This window comes from Bufo bufo, chromosome 3, assembly GCF_905171765.1.
Source record: "Bufo bufo chromosome 3, aBufBuf1.1, whole genome shotgun sequence".
NCBI lineage: Eukaryota > Metazoa > Chordata > Amphibia > Anura > Bufonidae > Bufo > Bufo bufo.
In genome coordinates this window covers 596,064,032-596,080,944 of record NC_053391.1, presented here as the reverse complement: position 1 = coordinate 596,080,944, position 16,913 = coordinate 596,064,032, and the positions used below count along the sequence as shown (strand labels likewise).

General features: G+C 43.5%; 1 protein-coding gene across 1 annotated transcript in view; it reads left to right on the top strand.

Annotated features, from left to right (window-relative positions):
* LOC120993939 (transmembrane protease serine 12-like) overlaps window positions 1-16,913 on the top strand; it is a 48,625-nt gene that overhangs the window by 30,650 nt on the left and 1,062 nt on the right. The window contains exon 5 of the mRNA XM_040422400.1: window positions 14,403-14,546. Within this exon, the coding sequence (XP_040278334.1) occupies window positions 14,403-14,546 (144 nt within the window). The remainder of the gene's footprint in view (window positions 1-14,402; window positions 14,547-16,913) is intronic.

The window sequence follows — 16,913 nt, the reverse complement described above, 5'->3', positions numbered from 1 at the left end:
TAGTGAACGGCACACTTTCACCATCTTTTACAATAGGAAATGGAACAAGACAGGGGTGCCCGCTGTCCCCGCTCTTGTTTGCCCTCTCTATGGAACCACTTCTCCAGGCGTTTCGTTTGGACCAGAGAATACAGGGCATTAAGATTGACAAAGAAATACACACCAAAGCTGCGTTTGCAGACGACCTTCTCTTAATTAGCTCCAACCCCGTAGAGGCCTTCCCTGCGATACATGCAGTGTTGGACCAATTTGGTACATTCTCTAACTTTAAAGTAAATCTATCCAAGTCACATGTACTGAATATTACCCTAGATCCACAAATACAGAAAACCCTTGAGAGAAGTACACCATTCAAATGGACTATGGGCAGTATTCCCTTTTTAGGGATCAATCTTACTACCCAACCCTCTAAACTGTATCAGGAAAATTATAAAAACTTGCCACACACTATAGATACTCTGCTAAAAACGTGGGAGGTCTCATTTACCTCCTGGTTTGGGCACAGAGTTTTAATAAAAACCATCATCCTTCCAAAAATATTATACTACCTGCAGGCACTACCTATACCCCTCCCCAATTCATTTTTGCACAAATGAAGAAGATACTTACTCATTTCCTTTGGAGTGGGATCAGACCTAGACTTCCACATTCTCGAGTGATTGAAGCAAATAAAGAGGGAGGTATGGGAGTTCCAGACTGCCATATATATTATAGAGCGGTTCAAAGTCTAAGAGTCTTGGAATGGATACGTAACCCACCAGATAGATTCAATATTTCTACCGAGCAAGCTATGTTAACTGCGATCGCTAACTTTGGCTAAAAATCATAAGCTGGAACTATTTAGAGCTATTTTAAACCCTCTGACGGTTAGTACCGTGAAACTGTGGCATAAGGAATTAGCTAATAATTTGCTTACAAACCCCCTAACACCCCTCCTCCAAATTAGGGATGTAATGTGGGACTCCACTTCAGATTTTAGATCCACATTAACAGATAATTGTAAAAACAATGTAATAGCTATCTGGGATCTATTGAGTCAGGACTGCACTGATTCCGAGTTAAACACTGAAGATCAGCTGTATCTAAATCTGACAGGTTTTCATAGGCTACATCTCCTACAAATCTCACACCCCAAGCGAAACAGTAAGGACAGTAAAGACCCCCTAAAGAAAATATCGAAACTATATTCCTCACTCCTCCCTGCAGATACAACGCAGAAACCCCTGTTTATTACCAACTTGGAAAAAGACTTAAATCTAACATTCACAGAAGCAAAATCCTTACTAGCGCGCACATCCAAGGTCTCCAGATGTACCAGTCTACAGGAAAACTATTACGAGATCCTTACCAGATGGTATTATACCCCTGAGAAATTGCACAAGATGTTCCCATCGTCCTCAGTACTCTGCTGGAGATGTCTCCAAGAGACTGGCACCTTTATGCACATTTGGTGAACCTGCCCATTAATAATCCCTTTTTGGTCCAGAATTTGTGAAATATTGACCAAACTAAGGAAAAAAACAACACAACAAGCGCCACAGTTTTGCCTCTTGGGAATGATGCCACTAACTTCCTATAACAAACGAGAGGAGCGTCTTTGCCAACACCTCTTAGCAGCAGCAAGATTGCTTATTGCTGCAAATTGGAAGGAAACGTCTTCCCCAGAGATATCACAGTGGTTAATTAAATGCGATCAGATATATGGACTGGAACAGTTAGCTCACTGGGAATCCAACACCCACCACTATTTTGAAAGCATTTGGGGCCCCTGGAAGACATATAGAAGCCTCCCCTGAGTACACTGTAATGGAATTCAGACCTAACCAGTTTACTTCCCCTTGATACTAAGCTGCAATGGTAGTTATTGTTTAACCGGTTAGTTATAGGCACCAAAGCTTTTATCTAAGTAAGATTGTTACAAATACAGAAAAGTTGCGCTATTACTTTCAATTTGTACAACGCAGATTTGAATTGTTTGTCGACATACACTCACCTAAAGAATTATTAGGAACACCTGTTCTATTTCTCATTAATGCAATTATCTAGTCAACCAATCACATGGCAGTTGCTTCAATGCATTTAGGGGTGTGGTCCTGGTCAAGACAATCTCCTGAACTCCAAACTGAATGTCAGAATGGGAAAGAAAGGTGATTTAAGCAATTTTGAGCGTGGCATGGTTGTTGGTGCCAGACGTGGCGGTCTGAGTATTTCACAATCTGCTCAGTTACTGGGATTTTCACGCACAACCATTTCTAGGGTTTACAAAGAATGGTGTGAAAAGGGAAAAACATCCAGTATGCGGCAGTCCTGTGGGCAAAAATGCCTTGTGGATGCTAGAGGTCAGAGGAGAATGGGCCGACTGATTCAAGCTGATAGAAGAGCAACGTTGACTGAAATAACCACGTTACAACCGAGGTATGCAGCAAAGCATTTGTGAAGCCACAACACGCACAACCTTGAGGCGGATGGGCTACAACAGCAGAAGACCCCACCGGGTACCACTCATCTCCACTACAAATAGGAAAAAGAGGCTACAATTTACACGAGCTCACCAAAATTGGACTGTTGAAGACTGGAAAAATGTTGCCTGGTCTGATGAGTCTCGATTTGTGTTGAGACATTCAAATGGTAGAGTCTGAATTTGGCGTAAACAGAATGAGAACATGCAGGCCCGTCGCTAACAGACAGGCAAAACAAGCAATTGCTTGGGGCCCCGAGCTGGCCCGGGGCCCCAAGCAGAGCCGGTGCTTGTTTTGCTTCCTTTAAGGCTGCAGCCACCTGAGCGCTCTATAGAGAGCCTCAGGCGGCTGCAGCACTCCTGGTTACCTCCCGAGTTCCTCCTCTGCTGACTGCTGCTCTGTAGCGTGGCTGAGCTCTCCTCCTCTACCTCCTCGCTGTCACTCAGTCCGGCCGGGTACCGCGCGGTACAGGAGCAGGGGATTCAGTTTCCTGTTCCCGGCCGGACTGACAGGAAGTGTACACTGAGTGCTCACTTCCTTTTAGTCCGGCCGCGGCCGGGAACAGGAAACTGAATCTCCTGACCTGTACCACGCGGTTCCCGGCCGCACTGAGTGACAGCCAGGACTGGAGGTAGAGAGCGAGGAGCACGGCTACACTACAGGGTCCAGGGAAGGAGCCGGAGGACTGAATTAACTTAGGAACTTATCTAAGGTAGGGTAGGGAGTAAAAAAAAAAAAAAAACAGGGAGGGGGAGAGTAAGTAGGACACAGGGAGGGGGAGGGGGAAGTAAAAACTGGCACTTACATCAATTGAGCGTGATGTTCGCCAGTCTTTGGACATGGAGGACATTGTGATTGCCTTTGCAGATAACAAGGTTCGCAAACAGCAGTTTTAGATCATTTGCACATGTTTGTAAGAACTGAAAAATGTTAATGTGTGTGTTTTAAGTATGTTGGATTTAGTTATTGTGCACTTTTTTAATGTATATTGGATTGTATGGTACAGTGGTGTTTTTTGCAAATGTTCATTTGTTGAAAATGTTCAAATTTCATGCACATTAAATGCAACAGCAGTATTTGCACTGTAAACCTCCTTTTTTATTTATATAAGTGTGGGTGAACTTAAACTGTATGGCTATACTGTGGTTCCTGTAGGCTTTGCGTGCGTATAGTGTGGAGGGGGGGGCCTCCATGTCTATTTTGCTTGGGGCCCCCAAATTCCTTCAAACGGCCCTGAGAACATGTATCCATCCTCTGATGGCTACTTCCAGCAGGATAATGCACCATGTCACAAAGCTTGAATCATTTCAAATTGGTTTCTTGAACATGACAATGAGTTCACTGTACTAAAATGGCCCCCACAGTCACCAGATCTCAACCCAATAGAGCATCTTTGGGATGTGGTGGAACGGGAGCTTCGTGCCCTGGATGTGCATCCCTCAAATCTCCATCAACTGCAAGATGCTATCCTATCAATATGGGCCAACATTTCTAAAGAATGCTATCAGCACCTTGTTGAATCAATGCCACGTAGAATTAAGGCAGTTCTGAAGGCAAAAGGGGGTCCAACACTGTATTAGTATGGTGTTCCTAATAATTCTTTAGGTGAGTGTATATGTCTCCAATGTGTAATGAGTGTTCAAGTTTTCTGTCAAATAGATACAAACTCTGAAATTGTACAACAGTGAATTTGACCTTTTCTGTATTGCCTATTTGGAAATCAATAATATGGTTTTTTTTAAATAAAATTGAACTTTTCGGCCATCAAAGAAAACGCTATGTCTGGCGCAAACCTAACACATCACATCACCCAAAGAACACCATCCCCACAGTGAGACATGGTGGTGGCAGCATCATGATGTGGGGATGTTTTTCAGCAGCCGGGACTGAGAAACTGGTCAGAGTTGAGGGAAAGATGGATGGTGCTAAATACAGGGATAAAACCTGTACCACTCTGTGCGTGATCTGAGGCTCGGACGGAGGTTCACCTTCCAGCAGGACAATGACCCCAAACACACTGCTAAAGCAACACTTGACTGGTTTAAGAGGAAACATGTAAATATGTTGGAATGGCCTAGTCAAAGCCCAGATCTCAATCCAATAGAAAATCTGGGGTCAGACTTAAAGATTGCTGTTCACAAGCGCAAACCATCCAACTTGAAGGAGCTGGGGCAGTTTTGCAAGGAGGAATGGGCAAAAATCCCAGTGGTAAGATGTGGCAAGCTCATAGAAACTTATCCAAAGCGACTTGGAGCTGTGATTGCCGCAAAAGGTGGCTCTACAAAGTATTGACTTTAGGGGGGGTGAATAGTTATGCACATTGACTTTTTCTGTTATTTGTCCTATTTGTTGTTTGCTTCACAATAAAAAAAAATAAAAAAAACATCTTCAAAGTTGTGGGCATGTTCTGTAAATTGAATGATGCAAATCCTCAAACAATCCATGTTAATTCCAAGTTGTGAGGCACCAAAATACGAAAAAAGTCATGGGGGGTGAATAGTTTTGCAAGGCACTGTACGCTAAGTATTCTGGTTTTCCAGGTTTTCACCCACAATATGTGAATGGACCAAGGAACTACGGTACATTATACACATGGAAGAGCTGATAGAAGATCAGCAGGAAAAGTCAGAGATATTTATGAATACAGTAGATGTCATTCTTTACTCACGTTCTTGGAATCCCCAGAATTTAGGAGTATGATGTGACCCTTCTCGGCATACCAAGCTTAGGCCTGCCCCTAGGATTTCTCCACACATAACTTTCCCCCCTGTTTCCCTTCTACATCCTTTACATTTTGTTCTTTCCCATTTATTTTATTTGTTTAATTTTATTTAATGGCCTAATAATTTGAGTTTCTGTATAGAAGCGTTGATTCAAAGAACACTGAGAACAGAAGTCAGCCTTGTTTATACTTTTACACCTTTTACAGATATCAATGTGTGATACCCACAAACGTTTGACTCAACATATATATTCACATGGATACATGTTTGTTTGCAATATGAACAGCCCTGGTATGTGTCTGTTATACTGCAATTTGGATCCTGCGAGATCCTAAGTCTGGATGGTTCATGTTCTAGATGGCCTTAATATGTTATAATTGTTATAATTTTAAATACTTAATAAAAACTGAGTAAACATAAAATGCTATATTTAGAACAGAATATGTCTACTTTCACACTTGCGTTTTGGCATCTCGTTTGTGAGATCCGTTCAGGCGCAAAAACGGTTCAAAATGGATCAGTTTTGCCCTAATGCATTCTGAATGGAAAAGGATCCACTCAGAATGCATCAGGTTGCCTCCGTTTAGTCTCTATTCCGCTCTGGAGGTGGACACCCAAAACGCTGCCGCTGAAGCGGAGCCAAACGGATCCGTCCTGGCACACAATTTAAGTCAATGGGGATGGATCCGTTTTCTCTGACACAATCTGGCACAATAGAAAACGGATCCGTCCCCCATTGACTTTCAATGGTGTTCAAGACGGATCCGTCATGACTATAGAAGACATAATACAACCAGATCCGTTCATGACGGATGCATGTGGTTGTATTATTGTAACGGAAGCGTTTTTGCTGATCCATGACGGATCCTCAAAAAACGCTAGTGTGAAAGTAGCCTATGATGTACAATGATGTGTGATAGTTCCAAATAGCTCCTCTGCTATTTTAAAATTTATAGTGTGGATCCACATTATTTATAACTGCAGGGCCTGCAGTTTATATATTAACTGGATTAGTGTATTATGTTTATTTCTTTTTTTCTTCTGGGGAATGTTTGATTTATTTGTGTTTAAAATGATATATTTATAAAAAAATTATTTTAGTATAAAAATATTTTTTAGAAATATATGCTTAGAGCACCTGCTCTTTATTACTATATTTCAAGCTCTCTATATAATATATATATATTATTTTTTTTCTCCCTTCTTTGATTTAGGAGAGTCGTCTAGTGTTTGTTTTAAGTGTGAACAAAGTCTAAAATACGAAGTTCACATTTTATGTTGTGGACCAGTAAGAAAAATAAAATGGATCACAGAAAATGCCATAAATATCAGATAGATGCACGTCCCATTTAGAGTTGTTGCGATACCAAATTTTTGATTCGGTTTCGATACCATGAAAAAGTATTGCGATACTAGATACCACGCGAAAAAAATAAACCAAAAAAGGCACGTGCATTCCGCATTTTAAAAAATGGCGAATCGCACAGTTTTTACAAATTTTTTTCTGTTCCGGCGTTCACTGCATAGATTTTTTTAAATATTTTAATAGTTTGGACTTTTCTGACGTGGCGATATGTAATATGTTTATTTATTATTTATACATTTTATATGTGAAATTGGGTAAAGGGGTGATTCATACTTTTGGTGGGGGGTTTTTTACATTATTTTTTTTTTTACACTTTTTATTTAATAACTATTTCCCCCCTTTAGGGGCTAGAACCTGGGATTTTTTTCATCCCTTGTCCTATTCACTCTGATAGATCTCTATCAGGGTGAATAGGACCTCACACTCTCCCTGCTGCTCTGTGCACACAGCATCAGGGATGTTACCATGGCAGCCAGGGCTTCAGTAGCGTCCAGGCTGCCATGATAACCGATCGGAGCCCCAGGATTACACTGCTGGGGCTCCGATCAGAAGCTGCCACTGACACCAATGAGGGGGAGGGGAGAGGACCCTGTGGCCACTGCCACCAATGATTTTAATACTGGGGGGGTTGAGAGGGGCCGGCACACTGTGCCACCAATAATTTTAATGGGGGGGGGGGGTGGGGGGGAAAGGGGCGCACTGCGCCACCAATGATAATTAGCCCTTAATACAGGAGGCGGGTACTGGCAGATCAGCGGCAGTAAACCCCTCAGGTGCCGCACCTGAGGGGTTAACTGCCGCTGATCGCAGCTCCCTGTCAGAGGCCGGGTGCCGGCAATGCGATTCTGCTGCTGGCACCCGCCTCCTGTATTATGTGTTAAAGACTACTTTTCCTGGGTCCAGACTTTCAGTATTAGGCTACACAGAGCGGCGCCCAGAGATGTCCCAGCACTTACCATTATTCCTGGGCTGTCCCTCCCCCTGTGCTGCCACTGCCGCTACCACCAATGAACGGAGAGAGCACTGCGCCACCAATGATACGACTTTTCCTACACAGAGCGGCACCTGAGGGGTTAACTGCCGCTGACCTGCCAGTACCCGCCTCCTGTATTAAGGGCTAATTATCATTGGTGGCGCCGTGCGCCCCTTCCCCCTTATTAAAATCATTGGTGGCACAGTGCGCCCGGCCCCTCTCAACCCCCCCCAGTATTAAAATCAGTGCGCCCGCCCCTCTCTCCGTTCATTGGTGGCAGTGGCAGCACAGGGGGGAGGGAGAGACTGCTTCCTTCTCCCCTGCGCTGAGGGAACATGAGCGCGCTGACAGCAGCGCGCTCATGTTCAGAGATACTAGACCGCGCAGCAGCGCAGCCCAGTATTGAAAAAATGGAAATCCCGGTATCGTATCGATACCGGGACAAAAGTATCGATTGGGTATCAAAATTTCGATACCCGCAACAACCCTAGTCCCATTTATGTGGAGTATGCGGGTCCCCCAACCTGCCTGGCATGGCCATTGCTTGCACCACATCCATGGGAAGAATAGTTGTTTGACTGTTTCTGTGTCATCAGTACACCACTCCCCATTCATTCTCCTCTTTAAAATGCCCCCCATTCTTCACAGGCATTTGTGGTATTTTGGGGATCTGCCACAAATGTGAAAGTTGGGAATACCCTATTAATCACTGTGTAGGTGAAAGGTTTTCCCTGTTTGCGGTCAGTGAATGAGATTTTCTTTTGCTTTTATTCAGAAGCTGAAGAATTGTACACTGCTGTTATGACCAGCGGGTGAGAACCCGCTGTCCCACAAGTCCGACTCTCTCTGAGGGCGATGTCTGAGCGCACCCCTCGTTCTTCATGCGATACCTCTGATCTGAGGAGAGACTTTCCCGAGGGGTGTACCAGGTGCTACCTCAGAGGGGAATTGGAACCTGAGTGTGGACCCACTGGCCTCAAGGTGACACAATACACCCAGCGTAGGCAGGGTATGAAGGCAGGCGACAATCAGGCAAAGTTCAGTAGACAGTTTGACAAGAAACAGTAGAACACCTTAGCTTAAACAGAAAGCTAGACTAGATAGGAAAAATTGCTCAGGCGCCTCATATTTGACGGAGACAACTTTAAATGAGTATTACACTTCCCGGAAACCGGATTACCGGTAAGTCTCCATGACACCACATCCTGAGACTGACTTCCTTTGATAGGACAGGAAAAACACAGAGGTTTAAATCCCAACCCTCCCCTCCATCACCAGTGTATTTTAAACATAACCAGGATAAAGGGACAATAAGTAACAAAAAATAAAAATCAATCTATGTACTAAAATAAATGGGTGGGAAGTATGTGGTGTCATGGAGACTTCCAGGAAACCGGATTACCGGTGAGTGTAATACTCATTTCCCTAGTCGTCTCCATGGCACTACATCCTGAGAAATAACAAAGAATATATTAGGGGGGGACAATAGCACAAAGGACTTAACGTCCAAAGGCCATGTCTTTGCTAGAAAAAATGTCTAGCTTGTAATGCTTGGTAAAGGTATGTATTCTTTTCCAGGTTGCCACCCTACAAATCTGTTGTAGAGAAGCTGACGATCTTTCAGCCCAAGAAGCAGCAATTCATCTTGTAGAGTGTGCTCTAAGTGAAGAAGGGGCTTCCTTCCCTTCCAATTTATAGGCTTCTGAAATAGCTGTTCTTATCCAGTGGGAAATAGAACTTTTCGCCACTCTTTTATCTTGATTTGGCCCGCAAAATTGGACAAAAAGATTCTTGTTAATTCTCCAATCCTTTGTCGCTTCTAGATACCTTAGTACTGCTCGTCTGATGTCTAAGGTATGAAAAATAGCCTCTTGATCATTTTTGGGGTTGGCACAAAATGAGGGTACTACTATATCTTGCGATCTATGGAAAGTTTGGCAAAAAACTGGGATCTAACTTAAATACTAATTTGTCCTGAAAAATACTAAGGAAAGGATTTTGAATAGACAAGGCCTGGAGTTCACAGACTCCTCTCGCTGATGTTATAAATACTAGAAAAATGTTTTTTTAAGGTGAGTCATTTTATGGAAATATATTCTAATGGTTCAAAGGTGCCAGAAGTTAACCCTGACAAAACTGTATAAAGGTTCCAAGGGGCTATCATATTCCTGATTGTTGGTCTAAGCCTGTCTGCTGCTTTCAGGAACCTGGCTATCCAGGGAAACTCTGCCAGACTAGTATTGTATAAAGCCCCCACTGCTGAAACCTGAACCCTAAAGGGTATTAGGAGAAATCCCCAGGTCTAATCTGTCCTGAAGAAAATATAGGATCTGATCGAATTTCCACACCAAGAGGCGAATTTCCTCAAGACTTTAAAATACGCCTTATTTGTATTCTGTTTACTGCTAAGGAGTAAGATGGAAACCACCTTATTAGATAACCCCAATTTTAAGAGGATGGATTCGACATCTTTAGGATTTTCAAATTTGGGTGGAGAATGGGACCCTGATATAACCGATCTCAGAGGTAATATAAAAGGGGGGGGGGGGGGTTCTATGCTGAGCGACTTTAGTAGTGCAAACCAGCTCCTCTTGGGACAGAAGGGTGCTACCAAAATCAAGGTACATCTTTCTCTCTGAAACTTCTGAAGGACTTGGGAATTAGGGGAATGGGCAGGAATGCGTAAACTAGGCGAGATGTCCAGTCCTGATTGAAGGCATCCACCGCGGTTGGGAGAGAAAAACTGATTTATTTGATGATTTTTCTGGGAGGCAAAAATATCTATTGATGGCTTGCCTCACTTTTCTATTATCAGCTGAAATGCTTCTGGGCATAATGTCCATTCCCCGGGTCCAGAACATGACAGCTCAGGTAATCTGCTTTTATATTTAAAGATCTCTTTAGGTGAACTGCCGAGATAGAGATTATATTTTGTTCCGCCCAAGAAAATATTTGGTTTGCTAAACTTTGAAGCAGATGGTGTCTCATCCCTTCCTGTTGCTGAATGAAGGATACTGCTCTTGAATTGTCCGAATAAATTAGAACATGATTGTCTTTCGATAAATGTGATGTTTTCTTCAGAGCTTCCCAAATTGCTTCTAGTTCGCTGAAGTTTGGAGGATTGTGGTCTTATGAGGTTTGGCCATTTGCCCTGGTAGGTTTCCTGTTTGCCCTGGTAGGTTTCGTGATTACGAGGGGTCGTTCCTGGTTCCAGTATGATCCCTTCTTTAGGTTGCTGTCTATGAGCCACCACTTTAGAGAGTTTTTTACATTTCCGTCTAGAAAAATCTGTTGGTCTAGGGTCACTTATGACCTGTTCCACCTGGATAGAATGAGTTTCTGAAGTGGTCTTAAATGAAATTGAGCCCAAGCTTCTGCCGGGATACATGATGAGAGACCTCCTAGAATCTTCATTGCTGTCCTGATAGAGCACAATCTCTTTTTCAATTCTCGTATCTGGTTTTGCAATTTTCCTATTTTGAGGGATGAAAGGAATGCTCTCTGAGAAACGGAATCCAAAGATATCCCTAGAAACATTTTCCGGCTGCTTGGGTAAAGGTTTGTTTTCTCCCAATTGATGATCCACCCTAACGATTGGAGGTGGTTTAGAACGATCTGTAAATGGTTTTCTAATAGACCTTTGCTGTCTGCTATCACTAAAAGATCATCCATATACTGGAGGACACCGATTGCTTCTTGTCTTAGTGCTGCTACCACCACCGCCATGATCTTGGTAAAGATTCTTGGCGCTGAAGAAATTCCAAAAGGGTGACACACAAATAGATAATGCTGAATGTGACCCCTCGTCTGGATTGCAAATCTTAGGAATTACATTGATGCTTTGTGTATCAGGATATGGTAATAAACATCCCTCAAATCGATTGAGGCCATTACCGCTCTCCTTTTTATTAATTTTACTGCTGTTCTTAATCCACTTGTTCGCGCAACCGACATCTCTTCTGTCTTCTTTTGTAAGGAATAGGACCTTTGATGACGTCACTACATTCATCACATGGTCCGTCACATGATCCATCACCATGGTGATGGATCATGTGACTGACCATGTGATGAGCGTAGTGACATCATCAAAAGGTCCTATTCCTCACAAAAGAAGACAGAAGAGATGCCGGCTGCGCGAACAAGTGGATTAAGGGGAGTTAAAAAATTTTTTAACCCCTCCAGCCCTTCTGTACTATGCATTCTGTATTCAGAATGCTATTATTTTCCCTTATAACCATGTTATAAGGGGAAATAATACAATCTACACTACAACTAACCCAAACCTGAACTTCTGTGAAGAAGTTCGGGTCTGGGTACCACAGTCGGTTTTTTATCACGCATGTGCAAAACACATTGCACCCGCGCGATAAAAACTGAACATCGGAACGCAATCGCAGTCAAAACTGACTGCAATTGCGTACCTACTCGCGCGGGTTTGCCGCAATGCACCGGGACGCATCCAGACACGCTCGTCTGCAAGGGGCCTTATGGTTGAAAAGGAAATTTTTTTTCCCCTACCCCCCTTTTGCACAACTCCACCTCCCCGTTTTTCTCTTAGCTTTCCTTTGTTCCGTTTGGTACTGACGGCCACGAAAATTCTGTCTTTTTGATTTAGATCTCTCTTCTCGAAAGCCTTTCTTCCTATTGGTGGCTAAGATCTTGTCTAGATCTGGTCTAAAACGTATTGGCCGTGAAAGGGAAGGGAAATGAGCTTGTTTTTGGATGTAATATATCCCCTTCCCGTGCCTTGAGCAATAAAACCCGTCTGGCTGTGTTAGATAAAACTGCAGTGCGTGCTGAAAGTTTTACGCAAGCAGCATCTGCTAAGAAACCAGTTGCCATTTTTAGTAACAGAATGCTCTCTATAATCTGATCTCTTGGAGTTTTATTGGTTAGATGAATCTCCAATTGCTCCAGCCACAGATTAGGGGTTCTAGCTACACAAGTAGAAGCTACCCCTGGCTTAAGAGCTGCCGTAGGCTCCCAGGTTTTTCTATCTATGGCGTCTTTTAGTTGCGCTGACTCTTCAAATGACAGGTATGTTTTGCTGCCTTTGCCACAAGTGCGTCCACTCTGGGAATGGATTCCCAATCGGCGCAATTCTCATCGTTAAAAGGATAACGCCTCTTGATACCCCCTAGGAATGAAAGATCCTTTATCTGGCTTTTCCCATTCTGACTTTATTTTTAAATATTATCTGGAACTGAGAATGCAGACTTTTTTCCCCCAACCCCCAAATATCTCTTCTTGCACAGACTTAGAGCCACAATACAGATGGAGGTGCCTAATAGCTTTTATAAGCTCATCAATGTCATCTGGATTAAATAAGAAACATTTATATTCATTATCTTGAAGATGCATGTTTTTTCATATGCTTCAAAGTCCAAGCCTTCCAAAACATCAGAATCTGAGTCAGACACCGAATTGCGACTATCACGGATTATTTGAAGGTTTTTAGGGGGGGGGGGGCTGAATCCCAAGAAGCTAGTACGGACTGAACTTCTTTAACTAATGTCCTGATATCTTTCAGGAAACTAGAGGATTCAGCTTTTACCACATTAGAAGTACATTCTTTATATAAGGGTTTAGCTCCTGTACTGGGTAAACGCTTATAACATATTCCACATTTTCTTGTCTTTTTAGATGCTGAAGCAGAATCCTTTTCTCCCTGAAAAGTATAAGGGAGAGAAGGATCAGCTAACCAGGGTATAGGGGTGATACACCATGAGCCCGATACCAGGCTACTTACATCTTTTGGATTTGTTGCAGGCTCGGCTCCAGAGCCCGGCATGATGAGGGCACACATCTGTAACCCTCCGGCCGCTGGCACGTGACGCTCCCTCCGGCCGCTAGCACGTGACGTCAGACGCTGGGGGCGTAGCCGGACGTCATCTCCGGGCGACGCAGGTCACAGGAAAGATAAAAGGCCACAGGACCATCTTCCTTCCCCTCTGCATGTAATCCACCTGGACAGCTGCAGGGGGATCTTCGCACAGGCCCCAAAAAAGAAGGGAGAGCCACACTCCGGATCCGACCTCGGTCTGCATTATGATTAACATGGGGGCCCAAAGAGCCTCCATGCACCTCTCCTGGTAGGAGAGGAAAAACACTGGTGATTGAGGGGAGGGGTGGGATTTAAACCTGTTTTTCCTGTCCAATCAGAGAAAGTCAGTCTCAGGATATGGTGTCATGGAGACAACAAGGGACACCTTTAAATGCACATTGCAGACCACCCATAGGCTGGGGAAGACCGAGGGCATGCGCTTGCCCAAAAGTTGGAGACATGCCCATGCACACATTAACAAACAGTACAGGACTCTGAGCCGGAGAGCAAGCTCCGCTCGGAGCTGGAAGGAGGATGGCAGAGACTACATAGCTGCAACCGTGCCAGAAGGGAAGGAAGCGCCCACACAGGGCATATACAACAGTTAACATACCTGCTGCCCGCACTTGCAGCAGGAGGCAGTAAAGGAGCCCGAGCCTGCATGTAGGAGCATCAGCGCAGGCACAGAGAGCTGGGCCAACTGCTAGCCCTGCTCCCAGCTAAGTAGAGGACACCACAGTTTTTCAGCAGGCTGAACCCGCCAAGAACAGCAGGTACTTCGGCCAACACACTGTGTGCGGTGAGCTCACAACTCTTGGAGATACTTGATCCTTTTATTCTCTAGTGAGATAAACCACCGCCTGAAGTGTCTGGCAGCGGCTTTTTCCGCTCTCCCATAACATACACAAACGTGTATGGGAAGAGGAGAGATAGCCGTCACCCAAACATTCAGCCAACACCTATTAAATGTGTATGCCCAGCAATACTGTGGATGGTTACTTGCACATATATGAAGTGTCTTGGATATTTAATAACATACTGTACCATCATGTTCTAGGGAGATAGCGGAGGACCCTTTGTCTGTTATATAGCAGAGAGATCAAGCTTCTACCAGTTAGGAATCACAAGCTTTGGCATTGGCTGTGCTAAAGCCCATTATCCTGGAGTCTATACAAGAGTAGAAAATTATGCCAACTGGACGGTAATACAGATGGAGAAAGTCACAAACCGTATAGATGGCGGGATCCACGATACAAGAGTTCTTGCCAGCGCTGTTAAGACTTGTGTTATAAATGCAGTTGGAACGTTAGCCTTTATTACAACTTTTATGTAAAATAATTAACAGCATGGGCGAGCTGATCATCATCTGGACCCTAGGCAATAAGGGTCATGGGCCCCATACCACCACCAAGACAGGTTTGTGTTTTTTACTTCAAAGTTAATGACACTTTTGGGACCATTTACCATACTCACTATTCCAATATTGCACAATTTTGCAGAGTGACATTGCACCTTTTACTTTACATCCTTTGTTCTTTTTATATTTTTGGAGGAGACACAGGTCCTTGTTTCTGGACCTGGAGGACATGTGATTGGCCTTTTAGTACTGGAGGTATGCTGTCCCCCTCCCTATCTATCCCTAACAGGGGCTGATGTAGGTCACTCACACTTACTGTTTTTGTGTAATGGCTTTTCTTCCTGACCAAGTTAACGTCATGGAACCACTCTCGCTTCAATACTGAGAAGCACTCTGTTCCTTATGGTTTGTTTTATTTTGAAAATAAAAAAAAAGCTGATATTTAATAAAAAACGATTTGAAATAAAATCTTTAATGAAAAAATGTGCCCCATTTGTCATCTACCACCTGCATGTGCTCACATACTGCAAGCTGCTCAGTTCGGTTCAATGTGAAATCTTACTCTGTAGCCCTTTTATCTCTGAATGTTCATATAGCTGAAATCTTTACAATAAAGTGAAATCAAATGGCTTGCCAGCTTTATTAAAGGGCATCGGTCATCAGTAGGCACAATACTTGGTAGGGCTGGCTCAGCCTAATCGCATTACAACTTTTAGGTTCCATTCACACGTCCGAAAATGGGTCCGCATCCGTTCAGCAATTTTAATTCATAGTTTTGATGCCTTCATAGTATGAAAATAAAGAAAACTCTTTGAATGAGAAGGTGTGTCCAAACTTTTGGTCTGTACTAAATATATATATATATATATATATATACACACATACACACACACACACACACACACACACACTAAGCTGTATTATCCTCACTCCAAATTCTTTGCAGTTCCCTTCCTGTCTCCTGAAACAACTGGTCACAGTGAAGTATCCGCATCACATGGCTTTGCATTTAGGCTAAGTTCACAGTTCAGTTATTTGGTCAGTTATTTCCATCAGTTATTGTGATCCAAAACCAAAACCAGCCTCCTCAGAGATCAGATGTAATGATTTCATTTGCACCTATTCTGTTTTTTTGACCCGCACCTGATTTTGGCTCACAATAACTGATCGAAATAACTGATGTGCGGATCGGCAAAACACGGACACTGGCAATGTGCATTCCGCGATTTGCGGACCGCACATTGCCGGCACTATAATAGAAAATGCCTAATCTTGTCCGCAATTGCGGACAAGAATAGGACATGTTCTATTTTTTTTTGCGGAAACGGAAGCACAGATGCTGAAGTGCGGATCTGCAAATGCGGATAGCACATTCCGGCCCCATTGAAAATGAATGGGTCTGCACTCGTTCCTCAAAATTGTGGAACGGATGCGGACCCATTTTGTGGACGTGTGAATGGATCCTTATCTGGATGCTTTTCACATGGGACATTACATGCCATTGGAGAATGGGCATTATGAAAGTCAGCAGCCATTGGTCAGTAGTTGTTGGTGACCAGCAAGGAATTTTGACAATATATTTTATACTTGGTTTTCCAATTTTTTAAGAATGACAGAAAACCAAAGAATTGGGAACCCCGTGTAAGAAAAATGGAACTATCTACCCGATGTAAAGATATTTGGTGCTACCCAACAACCTCCCCATTATGCTCTGAGCTATCACATGGTTACTCTGCATTTAAGTAACATGTAAAAGTTCTAAGAGGAAACCTGACAACTCGGGCGATTAAGCTGTAATAAAGATACATGGCAGCTCCTGCTCCGCTTCTCCAGTTCTCCCAGCTGGTCTCTGTTTTCTTGGCTGCAGAAGTGACCACACGTTGACAACAGCTAACCACTGGAGTCAATCACTGGTGGTGCACTGAAGAAGCTAGTGGTTGGCTGCAGCAGTCATGTGTTGTCACCGCTGAAGCCAGTAAAACACAGCCTAGCCAGGAGAACTGGAGTGGGATCTGTCATCTATTCTTTATTACAGGTCGATCCTCTGAGGTTTCCTCTTGCAACTGGACAACCCTTTTAAGAAGCATACTCATTACAGGAGGAAGGCTTCGGTATACTTACCCTGGTTAACAGAATTGGAGAAATATACCCGAACACATTACATCGGTATCAGATTTTATTGCTAAAGTGCTACTCCATAGCCGAGATGTT